The sequence below is a fragment of the Mixophyes fleayi genome, chromosome 12, assembly GCF_038048845.1.
Source record: "Mixophyes fleayi isolate aMixFle1 chromosome 12, aMixFle1.hap1, whole genome shotgun sequence".
NCBI lineage: Eukaryota > Metazoa > Chordata > Amphibia > Anura > Limnodynastidae > Mixophyes > Mixophyes fleayi.
Window position 1 is genome coordinate 82210809 of NC_134413.1, and position 15118 is coordinate 82225926.

General features: G+C 44.7%; 3 protein-coding genes across 8 annotated transcripts in view; 2 read left to right on the forward strand and 1 right to left on the reverse strand.

Annotated features, from left to right (window-relative positions):
- The window catches only part of LOC142108562 (uncharacterized), a 365380-nt gene that overhangs the window by 244169 nt on the left and 106093 nt on the right, over positions 1–15118 (forward strand).
- The window catches only part of LOC142108565 (uncharacterized), a 150141-nt gene that overhangs the window by 57477 nt on the left and 77546 nt on the right, over positions 1–15118 (reverse strand). The window lies entirely within an intron of this gene.
- Positions 145–14257, forward strand: LOC142108584 (uncharacterized). 3 transcript variants are annotated; one of them, XM_075192357.1, is made up of 6 exons: positions 145–275; positions 8665–8856; positions 8935–9037; positions 9156–9253; positions 9413–9524; positions 12941–14257. In XM_075192357.1, exons 3-6 carry the CDS (start codon positions 9007–9009, stop codon positions 14176–14178), a joined length of 1479 nt encoding a protein of 492 aa, XP_075048458.1. In that variant the 5' UTR covers positions 145–275; positions 8665–8856; positions 8935–9006; the 3' UTR covers positions 14179–14257. The 3 variants fall into 3 exon arrangements, with proteins under 3 accessions (XP_075048458.1, XP_075048460.1, XP_075048459.1); XM_075192359.1 differs by having other exon boundaries at positions 12944–14257; XM_075192358.1 differs by having other exon boundaries at positions 8946–9037.

Sequence of the window (15118 nt, forward strand, 5' to 3'; positions counted from 1 at the left end):
AATTAAACCCACTGATCCCCTTTCTCCTCATCTATCTCCCACACACTTCCTGCTTTTCCCACCCCTTGTCGCACATTTACAATTCTATTACTGTATTGTCCTCAGTGCAGGACAGCGGCGGGCATTTTTCTTTAGTCTCCCACACACTATTGGTCTTACAGATATATCTCCGCCTCTGACAACAGCTTACACTGCACAGGGGGCGTGGCCACATAATCTCTCAGTCGCCATCTTGGATCCTGGAGTTCTACTTTCGGGCCCTGTATAAAGCTGAGGTAATATCTCCCTATAATAATATATCAGACAGCGGGAATTACCCCCATAGAGTTACCCCATGTTTATGTGCAGCCTCCCGGCCATCAGGACTTCATACATGCGGCTGAGCTCTCACATCAGCTGCTACATAATCCTTATTGTGCTGCAGTCAGCAGAAGGCTGTTAGTAATAGCAGAGCTGGTTATTATAATGGTAGAGCTGTGAGAGACTTAATACCCAGACCAGCTACACCCCATACACCACAGAGGGGCTCACACACCATGACTAGCCCCCATCCCCCTCCTTCTACCCCCATTACCCCACAACCCCCTACTATCACCTCCTACCCAACCACCCCTCACCAAGTGCCACTAACACATAGCTTGTCTAGTGCTGGAGACTAGCCCCCATCCCCCTCCTTCTACCTCCATTACCTCACATCCCCCTACTATCACCTCCTACCCAACCACCCCTCACCAAGTGCTACTAACACATAGCTTGTCTAGAGCTGGAGACTAGCCCCCATCCCCCTCCTTCTACCCCCATTACCTCACATCCCCCTACTATCACCTTCTACTCAACCACCCCTCACCAAGTGCCACTAACACATAGCTTGTCTAGTGCTGGAGACTAGTACCCATCCCCCTCCTTTTACCCCACATCCCCCCTACTATCACCTCCTACCCAACCACCCCTCATCAAGTGCCCCTAACACATAGCTTGTCTAGTGCTGGAGACTAGCCCCCATCCCTCTCCTTCTACCCCCATTACCCCACATCGCCCTACTATCACCTTCTACCCAACCACCTCTCACCAAGTGCCACTAACACATAGCTTGTCTAGTGCTGGAGACTAGCCCCCATCCCCCTCCTTCTACCTCCATTACCCCCCATCCCCCTACTATCACCTCCTACCCAACCACCCCCTCACCAAGTGCTACTAACACATAGCTTGTCTAGTGCTGGAGACTAGCCCATCCCCCTCCTTCTACCCCCATTACCTCACATCCCCTACTATCACCTCCTACCCAACCACCCCCTCACCAAGTGCTACTAACACATAGCTTGTCTAGTGCTGGAGACTAGCCCCCATCCCCCTCCTTCTACCCCCATTACCTTACATCCCCCCTACTATCACCTCCTACCCAACCACCCCCTCACCAAGTGCCACTAACACATAGCTTGTCTAGTGCTGGAGACTAGCCCCCATCCCCCTCCTTCTACCCCCATTACCCCACATCCCCCTACTATCACCTCCTACCCAACCACCCCTCACCATGTGCTACTAACACATAGCTTGTCTAGTGCTGGAGACTAGCCCCCATCCCCTACTTCTACCCCCATTACCCCACATCCCCCTACTATCACCTCCTACCCAACCACCCCCTCACCAAGTGCCACTAACACATAGCTTGTCTAGTGCTGGAGACTAGCCCCCATCCCCCTCCTTCTACCCCCATTACCCCACATTCCCCTATTATCACCTCCTACCCAACCACCCCCTCACCAAGTGCCACTAACACATAGCTTGTGTAGTACTGGAGACTAGTCCCATCCCCCTCCTTCTACCCCCATTACCCCACATCCCCCCTACTATCACCTCCTACCCAACCACCCCCTCACCAAGTGCTACTAACACATAGCTTGTCTAGTGCTGGAGACTAGCCCCCATCCCCCTCCTTCTACTACCATTACCTCACATCCCCCTACTATCACCTCCTACCCAACCACCCCCTCACCAAGTGCTACTAACACATAGCTTGTCTAGTGCTGGAGACTAGCCCCCATCCCCCTCCTTCTACCCCCATTACCTTACATCCCCCCTACTATCACCTCCTACCCAACCACCCCCTCACCAAGTGCCACTAACACATAGCTTGTCTAGTGCTGGAGACTAGCCCCCATCCCCTACTTCTACCCCCATTACCCCACATCCCCCTACTATCACCTCCTACCCAACCACCCCCTCACCAAGTGCCACTAACACATAGCTTGTCTAGTGCTGGAGACTAGCCCCCATCCCCCTCCTTCTACCCCCATTACCCCACATTCCCCTACTATCACCTCCTACCCAACCACCCCCTCACCAAGTGCCACTAACACATAGCTTGTGTAGTACTGGAGACTAGTCCCATCCCCCTCCTTCTACCCCCATTACCCCACATCCCCCCTACTATCACCTCCTACCCAACCACCCCCTCACCAAGTGCTACTAACACATAGCTTGTCTAGTGCTGGAGACTAGCCCCCATCCCCCTCCTTCTACTACCATTACCTCACATCCCCCTACTATCACCTCCTACCCAACCACCCCCTCACCAAGTGCTACTAACACATAGCTTGTCTAGTGCTGGAGACTAGCCCCCATCCCCCTCCTTCTACCCCCATTACCTCACATCCCCTACTATCACCTCCTACCCAACCACCCCCTCACCAAGTGCTACTAACACATAGCTTGTCTAGTGCTGGAGACTAGCCCCCATCCCCCTCCTTCTACCCCCATTACCTTACATCCCCCCTACTATCACCTCCTACCCAACCACCCCCTCACCAAGTGCCACTAACACATAGCTTGTCATTCTGACCCTATTCCTGCGATGTACACATCAGGCTTCTTCAATCCTTTATCACAGCCATTAATCCCCCCCCTACTTACCTTCCCCCTTACACCCCTTATACATATCACATAGACTATTAGTTTATGTCCCTTCCCACCCTACATGTCAGCACCATCAGTCCCCACAGCCAGTGTCTGACTGTGTCCTGCTGCAAAGCCCCCAGTGGTTATTCCTCAGACCACCTCCCATGAGATCCACATCCATAAACACCTCCATATACACACACAGTTCTTACTGAAGGACACAGTGACCCATGTCTGCCCATCCACAGTCCCCCTCGCACCATCCACTATACTGTGTTCTATCTATGTGTAATTGTCACAGTATAGACCCCATTCCATGGTAGGTAAGGCGTAGGGTCTACTGCCCATGTGACGTCACATTCCCAGTCTCCCTCAATGTAGTAAGACCAGGGGGTAACTAACTTGCTGTGAGTTTCTGGCGGGTTTGAAAAGTGGAGATGTTGCCTATAGCAACCGCTCAGATTCTAACTATCTTGTTGTAAAATTTAGTAAATAAATAACTACAGTCTGATCGGTTGCTATAGGCAACATCTCCTCGTTTGAAACGCGCCAGAAACTCTCAGCTTGGTACATTTTACCGCAGGAGTCTTTCCTTCAGTTTAGCAAACAGACACAGTTTGTTAGCATTATACTCTTTATTATACTTATATAACATATGTAGCTCGGTGGTACTCGTAACCCCAATGATCATACCCCGATGTGCAATGTAGTAGACTTTGTAAAGAACATTGTACAGGCGGCGCCTCCTTAAATTACCAGGTTAACACCAGGAAACATAGTGTGGACCTTGAAAGTGACGTCATCGCTGCCTGCCGGGTTCTTCATTCGTCGCCAGTGTTTGAGGTCTGTGTTCCAAGCTGTCAGTATTAGCGGTCTGTCGGGGGATACGTTGTCAGGGTTACAATCATCGTTAAAAGGTACCCAACCCATGTAGCCTACATCCTTAATGCCCCATTCTCCATCCAGCTCTTACAGGCGGGGCACTCTCATCCTAATGTGCGTCTCCTTCGTACAGCCTTGTTGTCATGTCTTAATCATACTTACCTACTTTCTGTACTCTGATTCCGGGAGATGGGCGTGACTGGAGGGGGGCGGGGCAGGGTAAGACAAATTGCGTCATTTTAGCCCCGCCCCCCGCAACGAAAATTACATTTTGTCGCGGGGGGGGCGGGGCCAAAATGCAGCGATTCTGGCTGAATCGTGTCATTTAGCGGTGGCTGCAGCGGGATGCGGGAGATTTGCCAGCTTTCCTGGGAGCCCGGGAGATTGACCCGAATTTCGTGAGTCTCCCGGACATTCCGGGAGAGTTGGCAAGTATGGTCTTAATATCATGCTAGCTCGAGACCATCCATAAAAACGTTTTTATACTTAATTGTATTCATGTCATTGATTATGCATTATCTGCATGCTTATTGTAGTCCTGTGTCATATCTGTAAGATGTAGAGAAATATATTATAATGAATATATATAAGGCAGCACAGTGGCCTAGTGATTAGCACTTCTGCCTCACAGCACTGGGGTCATGAGTTCCATTCCCGACCATATCTGTGTGGAGTTTGTATGTAGTCGATATTGGGGACAGTGGCCCATTCCGTCTTGGGCAGATGTTGTGGAGTAGTTTTGGGGGTCTTTGGGGTAGGGAGGTTGCTTCAGGTAGGTGATCTACCTCTGCAGCAGTTCCCAATTTAGGGAGAAGGATTTGGGCCTCAGTGGGGGATCTGTGTGTGTACAGTCGGTATATGATGTTGTGTTGCTTTAGTAGGGTAGTGAAGTCAGCACACTGCAGGATACATGTGTGGAATATAAAGTCCCATCAGAATGCACAGATTAATTTTTTTTATTAAATACAGTAACACCTATTAATAATATAGTCCTTAATGAAAAAAAAATTTTTTTTCCCCATGAAATACATTTATCAGTAATGTCTACTGTGCATAAAATGCATTTGTACAGTTGCTCTTGATTGCAAACACATGTTCTAGCTGCATACACAGCCGTCACCACTACACAAATTATGTGAACCGCCCTTACTGCACTTGAGCTACGCTTGTCCCCCCTCCCTGTTCAGCCTCTCTAAGCATACAGGGTAGTAAGTATAATATGTGTGTCACTCTACATACAGATTTACTCTTATGCATTTTTGTGTACATACAAAGTACGGAAATACGTGTTTTACGCAAAGAAATGCTCTTACATCCAGCTTTACGCGCCCTTCTGTATTTTATTACATGACATGTCTGCTCTGTGATGTTTCCCTGAGGATAGGCAAAGACAGCAGTGAGAGGATATTACATCTCACCATGGAGATCATCTGTCTGCTTTTTGGGAATGTCACAGTGACATCATTCTTACTGTATAGTTTGAAGCAGTGAAGGGAAAGGGGGAATGTGATAGAAACTTTCAAATATATCAAGGGTTTGAACAAGGTACATGAGGGAAACATTCTACAAAGGAAGAGAAGTACTAGAACACGAGGACATGTACTGACACTGGGGGGAAGAGAAGTACTAGAACACGAGGACATGTACTGACACTGGAGGGAAGAGAAGTACTAGAACACGAGGACATGTACTGACACTGGGGGGAAGAGAAGTATTAGAACACGAGGACATGCACTGACACTGGGGGGAAGAGAAGTATTAGAACACGAGGACATGTACTGACACTGGGGGGAAGAGAAGTATTAGAACACGAGGACATGTACTGACACTGGAGGGAAGAGAAGTATTAGAACACGAGGACATGTACTGACACTGGGGGGAAGAGAAGTATTAGAACACGAGGACATGTACTGACACTGGGGGGAAGAGAAGTATTAGAACACGAGGACATGTACTGACACTGGGGGGAAGAGAAGTATTAGAACACGAGGACATGTACTGACACTGGGGGGAAGAGAAGTATTAGAACACGAGGACATGTACTGACACTGGGGGGAAGAGAAGTATTAGAACACGAGGACATGCACTGACACTGGGGGGAAGAGAAGTATTAGAACACGAGGACATATACTGACACTGGGGGGAAGAGAAGTATTAGAACACGAGGACATGTACTGACACTGGGGGGAAGAGAAGGATTAGAACACGAGGACATGCACTGACACTGGGGGGAAGAGAAGGATTAGAACACGAGGACATGTACTGACACTGGGGGGAAGAGAAGTATTAGAACACGAGGACATGCACTGACACTGGGGGGAAGAGAAGTATTAGAACACGAGGACATGTACTGACACTGGGGGGAAGAGAAGTATTAGAACACGAGGACATGTACTGACACTGGGGGGAAGAGAAGGATTAGAACACGAGGACATGCACTGACACTGGGGGGAAGAGAAGGATTAGAACACGAGGACATGTACTGACACTGGGGGGAAGAGAAGTATTAGAACACGAGGACATGCACTGACACTGGGGGGAAGAGAAGTATTAGAACACGAGGACATGTACTGACACTGGGGGGAAGAGAAGTATTAGAACACGAGGACATGTACTGACACTGGGGGGAAGTAGTTTCAGAGGAAATCTGAGGAAAAAATACTTCACAGAAAAGGTAGTGGATAAGTGGAATAGCCTCCCATCAGAGGTGGTAGAGGCTAATACAGTAGAGCAGTTTAAACATGCGTGTGATAGACATTAGAATATCCTTATAATGAATAAGGGATCAAATAGGGCTTAGGGTTACCATAATAAAACAATAGGCAGACTAGATGAGCAAAGAGGTTCTTATCTGCCATCAAATTCTATGTTTCTATGCTATAAATAAAATGGGGACTTTACTGGAGAGGTGAAGGATTCTGGGAGAGGGGCTCTATGACCCTGAGTCACGCTCCGGTCCCACTTGCGAGCACCTGTGCCTTTACCTTTTCCTCACAGGTGTTGATGTCGGCATATCCTGGCATCAGTCTCTTAGCAGGCACCATCTTGCAGTTTGGTCTGCATGTGCAGAATCGCAGTCCTCCTTTGAAAACCTCCTCTCTTCCCACATTGGCCGCGGGATCATGGAGCACTATTTAAACCTCCCGTGTTCACCTGCCTATTGCCTGTTCTTCAAGCTCACTTCCTGTAGCTCTTGGATCTGGCTCCTGTCTTCCTGCATTCCCTGCGTGGTGTGGTATTTGCCTGCTCTCATCCAGCATTGAACCACTGCTGCTCCAGTGACTCCTCTACCACTACCTACCTGTATCGTGTCGGCCTCGGTTCTCTCACTCCGCTGCTTCTCCGAGCTACCGCTGTTCCGTAACTCCTCTGCAGCCGTCCCGAGTTACCTCTGTGGTATCAGCCTGTTCTTCAGCATTGAACCCTCTATTCCAGTGACTCCTCTACCACTACCTGAGTTACCTGTATCGTGTTCTCTTACTCCGCTGCCTCTCAGAGCTACCGCTGTTCCATGATTGTTCTGCAGCCATCTAGAGTTACCTCTGTGGTGTCAGCCTGCTCTCATCCAGCATTGAACCACCGCTGTTCCATTGAGTCTCCTACACCTTCTAGATCCTCCTCACCTCTCTGCTGTATACTCTCTCGCAGGGCTGCGACCTGCGGAATAGGTGCCGCTAAGTCCATACCCCCTTGCGGGGGTCCCTGGTAAAAACCACCTACCCGTTAGACTCCGCGCCCGTGGAAGAGCTCAGTCATATCCAGCAGAGTCCGGGGATCCATAGTTCCACCGAAACAACCGTTACAACCTGGTTACAGAGACCCACATGACTCCAGCCTTGGAGAAATACTAGGACACTTTCTAAATCTACTTTGTATATCAGAAGTTTGTATTCGGATGTAGCCCACAATATTATCTGTGGCCATTAGCTTCTGTGAGCTCCTCTATAGAAACAATCATATTACAGTTTTTATAGCACAATTTTGTGTTTGTGAGTACAGCAATATCACCTTACAGGTGTTACACAGGGCGTTATCTGTTACATGAGGACGTTTATAACATGATATTCTACATAAAGTTTACCTTTATATAAGTTATATCACACTATACAGAAAGAATGTTTCATTCTTCAATGATTTTTCTTTTATAGTTTATTCTTCCCATGATCCTCCTCTCTGGCTCACAGGATGGTGACCATTCTCACTTTGGTACTTTCTGCTCTGCCTCAGTCGTCTCCCCCTGAACAGCTGTAAATGAGCAGCAGGTAGACAGTCTCAGATAGAAGTATCAGTACCACAATCTTCAGATGTTGGATATATTGTATTGGCCACAGTGTTGTTTATTTCCTATCACTAACTGATACTTTCAGATTTACAGCTTTTGCTGAATATTTAGATGCAACTAAGTTTTACAACTATGGGATGATTTCCATTTTCCTCCAGTTTTTTTAAATGTGCAAAATAGACAATAAATGGTTTATTTTACACGTACAACCCCTTCCCTACCTGTAACTGTTTCCAATATACACTGTCTATTAGAGTGTATACAGCACTTACCTCACCTACTATCTTCCATAGGTCGGCCATTCTGAGTCATCTGCTACAAGCCCCCACTTCAAACTCATCTTACTGTCTGCACTGATTTATCCAAGCAGGCGATAGATTCGTGGGGGCAGCTGTAGATAGAGGACTCGGATAGGTGGGACCACTGAAGGTGTCCAAAGCTGTAGGAGAGGTAAATGCTATATACACTCCACTTTCCTGTATATAGGGAAACCATTACATATAGGATATGGGTTGTAATTATAAAATAAAACATTATTGTTTATTTTGCACAATTAACCAAATATGTGGATCTTCATTTACCTTGATGTCTCTCTCCATACACAGGATTACACAGTAGTGATAAAGAGATCTGGTGAGTGTGTGACACCCAGGAGCCGCCCCTGTGTGTCAGGAGGATTGAGCAGGACCCAGAGCCCCATCACGGTGCTTGAACCTCACTCACTGATACGTGAGGGAAACAATGACCAGAAGATCCTGGAACTGACCAACAAGATCATTCAGCTGGTGACTGGAGAGGTGACTGCTGGGAATGGGACATTATACAGTAACACCAGGGGATGTGTCTGGGTGATGACTGTGTCATTGTGTTGTCAGGTTCCTATAAGGTGTCAGGAGAAGAATTTGGAGAATTTAGAAGGGCCCAAGAGTCTGTACAAGGATGTGAAGATGGAGAATCACCCGATCCTCACATCACTAGGTAAGAGGAGACTTTAATTCATTGTAAAAGGAGAGCGTAGTTTTGAGGGCCACCTAGATACATATTATCTGATAATCACATATAAACAATGTTATCAGTCACTGTGTGTTTCCTACAGATGGATCCAGTAACAGAAATACCCCAGAGAGATATCTCCGTCCTCTTTATTCACAGGATTGTACACAGGAAATTCCCAGTATCCCAGAGGAGTATCAGGTAGATTTTAGGGTCTCACAAACTCCCAAAATGACTTTTCATTATATGATCTTTAAAAAAGCTGTGTGGCTCTTATACACTGATATTCTTCTGTTTCATATAATTTTATTAAATCAGATATTAATTAGGATATGTTTTATTATTTTGTGGGCTATTTAGGATGACGTCCTGACTGATATTAAAGTAGAAATTATAAAGGTAGAGGAAGAGACGTATGTGAGGGGTGATCAGCAGTGTAAGGAGGAGGAAATCCCTACAGATATCAGCACAGGTGAGTAATAATTACTTCTACTTAGATCTGACCAGTCTCCTCCTCACATCATATCACTGTGTACTACCAGCCCAGAGATCTGACCAGTCTCCTCCTCACATCATATCACTGTGTGCTACCAGCCCAGATATCTGACCAGTCTCCTCCTCACATCATATCACTGTGTGCTACCAGCCCAGAGATCTGACCAGTCTCCTCCTCACATCATATCATTGTGTGCTACCAGCCCAGAGATCTGACCAGTCTCCTCCTCACATCATATCATTGTGTGCTACCAGCCCAGAGATCTGACCAGTCTCCTCCTCACATCATATCATTGTGTGCTACCAGCCCAGAGATCTGACCAGTCTCCTCCTCACATCATATCATTGTGTGCTACCAGCCCAGATATCTGACCAGTCTCCTCCTCACATCATATCACTGTGTGCTACCAGCCCAGAGATCTGACCAGTCTCCTCCTCACATCATATCATTGTGTGCTACCAGCCCAGAGATCTGACCAGTCTCCTCCTCACATCATATCACTGTGTGCTACCAGCCCAGAGATCTGACCAGTCTCCTCCTCACATCATATCATTGTGTGCTACCAGCCTAGAGATCTGACCAGTCTCCTCCTCACATCATATCATTGTGTGCTACCAGCCCAGAGATCTGACCAGTCTCCTCCTCACATCATATCATTGTGTGCTACCAGCCCAGAGATCTGACCAGTCTCCTCCTCACATCATATCATTGTGTGCTACCAGCCCAGAGATCTGACCAGTCTCCTCCTCACATCATATCATTGTGTGCTACCAGCCCAGAGATCTGACCAGTCTCCTCCTCACATCATATCATTGTGTGCTACCAGCCCAGAGATCTGACCAGTCTCCTCCTCACATCATATCACTGTGTGCTACCAGCCCAGAGATCTGACCAGTCTCCTCCTCACACTGTCTGCTGTATCTCATGGGACGTCAGTCTGACTCCATGAAATTACCCATGAGTCTACTGTACACTACCTCCTGTGACAGTATCCATAACCATCTCCCTGTACTAACACATGTGACATTACCATGAATATTTGATCCTCAGCTGTTTATTATCACTAATACTAATTCAGAATATGAGAGTATTCTCCCTCTAAGATCACATACACCCCATCACAACGTACACTTCACAAAAACTCCCCCATCTTACACACACATAGAAACATAGAATTTTACAACAATAAAGAACCGCTTGGCCCATCTAGTCTGCCCAGTTTTTTTTTTATTACCCGATGGTACCTTAAACCCTATTTGATCATTTTTACTTTATAAGGATATTCTTATGTCTATCCCAAGCATGTTTAAATTGCTCTACTGTATTGGCCTCTACCACCTCTGATGGGAGGCTATTCCACTTACCCACTACCCTTTCTTTGAAGTAGTTTTTCCTCACATTTCCTCTGAACCTACTTCCCTCCAGTGTCAGTACATGTCCTTGTGTTCTAGTACTTCTCTTCCTTTGATGAATGTTTCCCTCCTGTACCTTGTTAGAACCCTTGATATATGTGAAAGTTTCTATCATGTCCCCCCGTTCCCTTCTCTGCGCCAAATTATACACATTAAGTTCTTTTAGTCTTTCCGGGTAAGTTTTGTGCTGTAGGCCATGCACCATTTTATTTGCCCTTCTTTGTACAGTCTCTAATGTTTTTATATCCTTCTGGAGATACGGCCTCCAGAACTGAACACAGTATTCTAGATGAGCTTGGTTAGCTCACGAATAATTGAGTGAGATTCTGCTGTCTCAATGGGTATTGACTAAACTTCCCTGGAGGCGCGGAGTCTAACAAGGTGGAAGGTGTTCACCAGGGAAGCCCGCAAGGGAATTTGGGCTTCTGCGTCTTTCACCTTGCAGGTCGCTGCCCTCCAGGAAAGCTCCCAGTGTGACAGATGGGGAACAAGTTTCACAGCAGAAGAATGATCCAATTCGGACATCAAATGGTTGTAACAATGATTAACATTTATTATAACACATTAATACAAGAGTTCAATGCAAGAGTAGTAATTGTCGGCAACGTTCATTAATACAGACTGCACATGCAATGTTCAAAGTCACAACAAATACAACCAAAGGGTGGAACGCAATGCACAGTTCAATGGAAATCACTGATGATGAGCAGATCTACACAATCTTGATATGCAGAAGATGACCTCAGCTCACCACTAAGATGTAATACTAGCCGGCAGTTGAGCACGATGCAATAACATAGATAGCGAGTGATGATCACAACAATATCACAAGTAGTAGAATCCAAGCACAGAAATCAGCAAAGTCCAGACATACTCAGCCACGATGAAACACCGCTTACCACGGATTGTAGAACAGGTTAGCAGTAGTCAGCAATGCAGGCCGAGTAGGTAACAGGTGTGGATCATAGCGTTTGCCACAAGCAGTAGAACAGATATGCGGAGATCGAGGAAATCCAACATTCGGCAGCGATGAATAGCAGCTTACCACGGATTGTGGAACAGGTTAGCAGTAGTCAGCAATGCAGACCAAGTAGGTAACAGGTGTGGATCATAGTGTTTACCACGAGTAGTGGAACAGGCATGCAGAGATTGATAAAGTCCAAACATGCAGCAGCGATGAAGCACATCTTCTATGGAATATGCATCATGAAAGAGGCATTAGAATAAAGACAGGAATGACTTGAAGAACCAGCAATGAGAAGGTGAAAGGAGGAACCTTATAAAGGGAGACTGACCAATAGCAGAACTAATCAACACACAGGTGAAGTAATCACAGATGCAGACTATGACTAATAGTCTGCACTAAGAACCAAAGTTTAAAGTGGCAGTCAGTGTTTAGAGGATCAGATGGAGGTACCCGGGGAGCGGAGTGGGACACTGTCATTGTACAATTGCTCCCTTCCAATCTACCTGCTTGGATGCTCTGTACAGTTGCTCTTAATTCTGCTGATCTGACTCTGTACCGTACTTTACCCTTCTACATTACTTTGTGCTGTTACCCATCTGTGCCCTGCTCCATTCTCCTACTCTGTCCTGATGCTGTCCTCTGCTCTGTGCAAGGATGGGAGACCTAAGAGTAGTGTAATCCCATATCCAGGACTCGCTGCTAATTTAACCCACGTTTGCTCTACAGGCTTCCTGTTCTAGGATCCTGGCTGGGCAATGTGTGTGCTTAGGAAATGTTACTTGGAAATGTCCACATTTTGGCTGCAATTGTCCAACCTAGATGCACTTTATGTATCACTGTGTCTGGGTTTATGCAATGTGCTTGGTAATGCAGTTTTCTAGTTATATTGACGTGTTTGCAAATTGAAATGAAACAGCTGGATATTTCAACGTAATCATAGTATGAAAATGTTGGGCATTATAATATGTTAATCAATATAAACTAAAATGTTTATTTCCATACATTTATTCCAGCAGATGGATGCAAACAAAGGAATATCTCAGAGGGAAAATTTATTTTATCCACAGATTTTGAAATAGAAGATAACACCATCAAACAAGATTCTCCAGGAGGAAACCGCACTACTCTAAATATACATTCAATAGTTCACAGAGCCGATAAACCATCTGATCCCTCTAATCATGAGGAATGTTCTCCTGATAACATAGGTATTATTGCGTATAGTACAGCTCATGCAGATAACAAAATATTTCTGTGTTCTGAGGGTGGGAAATCCTTTATGGTTAAGTCATCTCTTCATAAACATCAGAAAACTCACACAGGTGAGAAACAATTTACATGTTCTGAATGTGGTAAATGTTTTACATGTAAATCATCTCTTGTTTACCATGTGAGTACTCATGAGAAGCTATTTCCATGTTCTGAGTGTGAAAAATGTTTTAAACATAAATCAACTCTTGTTAAACATCAGAGAACTCACACAGGTGAGAAACCATTTCCATGTTCTGAGTGTGGGGAATGTTTCACATATAAATCAAAGCTTGTTGAACATCAGAGAGCTCACACAGGTGAGAAACCATATCCATGTTCTGAATGTGGGAAATGTTTTACATATAAATCATTTCTTGTTGAACATCAGAGAAGTCACACAGGTGAGAAACCATTTACATGTTCTGAATGTGGGAAATGTTTTACATATAAATCATCTCTTGTTGAACATCAGAGAACTCACACGGGTGAGAAACCATTTTCATGTTCTGAATGTGGGAAATGTTTCAAACAGAAATCAACTCTTGGTAACCATCAGAGAAGTCACACAGGTGAGAAACAATTTCCATGTTCTGAATGTGGGAAATGGTTTATATATAAATCATCTCTTGTTAGCCATCAGAGTACTCACACAGGTGAGAAACCATTTACATGTTCTGAATGTGGGAAATGTTTTACATATAAATCAAAGCTTGTTGAACATCAGAGAACTCACACAGGTGAGAAACCATTTACATGTTCTGAATGTGGGAAATGTTTTACACAGAAATCAACTCTTGTTCAACATCAGAGAACTCACACGGGTGAGAAACCAGTTACATGTTCTGAGTGTGGGATGTGTTTTACATGGAAATCAAAGCTTGTTGCTCATCAGAGAACTCACACAGGTGAGAAATCGTTTACCTGTTCTGAATGTGGTAAATGTTTTACATATAAATCATCTCTTGTTAAGCATCAAAAAAATCACAGCAATTGGATATGAAACAAATTTGCTGTAAGACTTCATATATTATAAAATAAGTTGATTATAATAATATAAATAAAAAGTGCATGTGTGTGAATATATATAGATAGATATATATATATTATATATATATATATATATATATATATATATATATATATATATATATATACACACACACATGTATCCCAGATTCCATTAAACTATTATATATTAGATTATATGTATAAAATAAGTGCACTGCTATTCCTGTATACAAACCACAGAATCAACACAAAATCCTCACTATATCACAAATGTATAATACATAACACCATTTGTCTTGTATCATGTGCATATATATCACAACCTCCATTTATTCTGAATAGTACATGACACTACAACAAAAATATTATGTATCTCACACAGTGGCTATTTTGGCCAATCACGATGACCAATAATACTTCATAAAACAAAATCTCCACTTAATTTAAAACACCATATCAACACAGTACCCCATACATTATATGCAGAGTCCCACAATTATATAGCATTGCAGGAGGTATAGTGCAGTGTAGGAGTTGATACAATGCAGCATAGTGCATACAACATTGCAGGGGTTACCAGTCAGCATGGCACTTGGTCAGCCATCATGGAAAGATTAAATCAAACACACTATCCTTATCTTACAGCACAGAACAGCAGCATTACTTGCTAGCTATATAGCCATTCACCATTTCGTCCAACCAATTCTTATAAGCAGCCAGTTCTGTGATCACTGTATAAAACCTTACCTGACAGTATCTCCTGCTATGAACTATATTTTGTCTATTGTCTGCATACAAGCTCATATTCCAAAAGAAACCCACAAATTACACAATATTACTCCAGAAATCCACCTTTGTCACGATACCCAGGGGAAGAAATTAATGAAATGTAAATAAGCAATTTTGGTTACAAAATGGAATCTAGGAGCCAT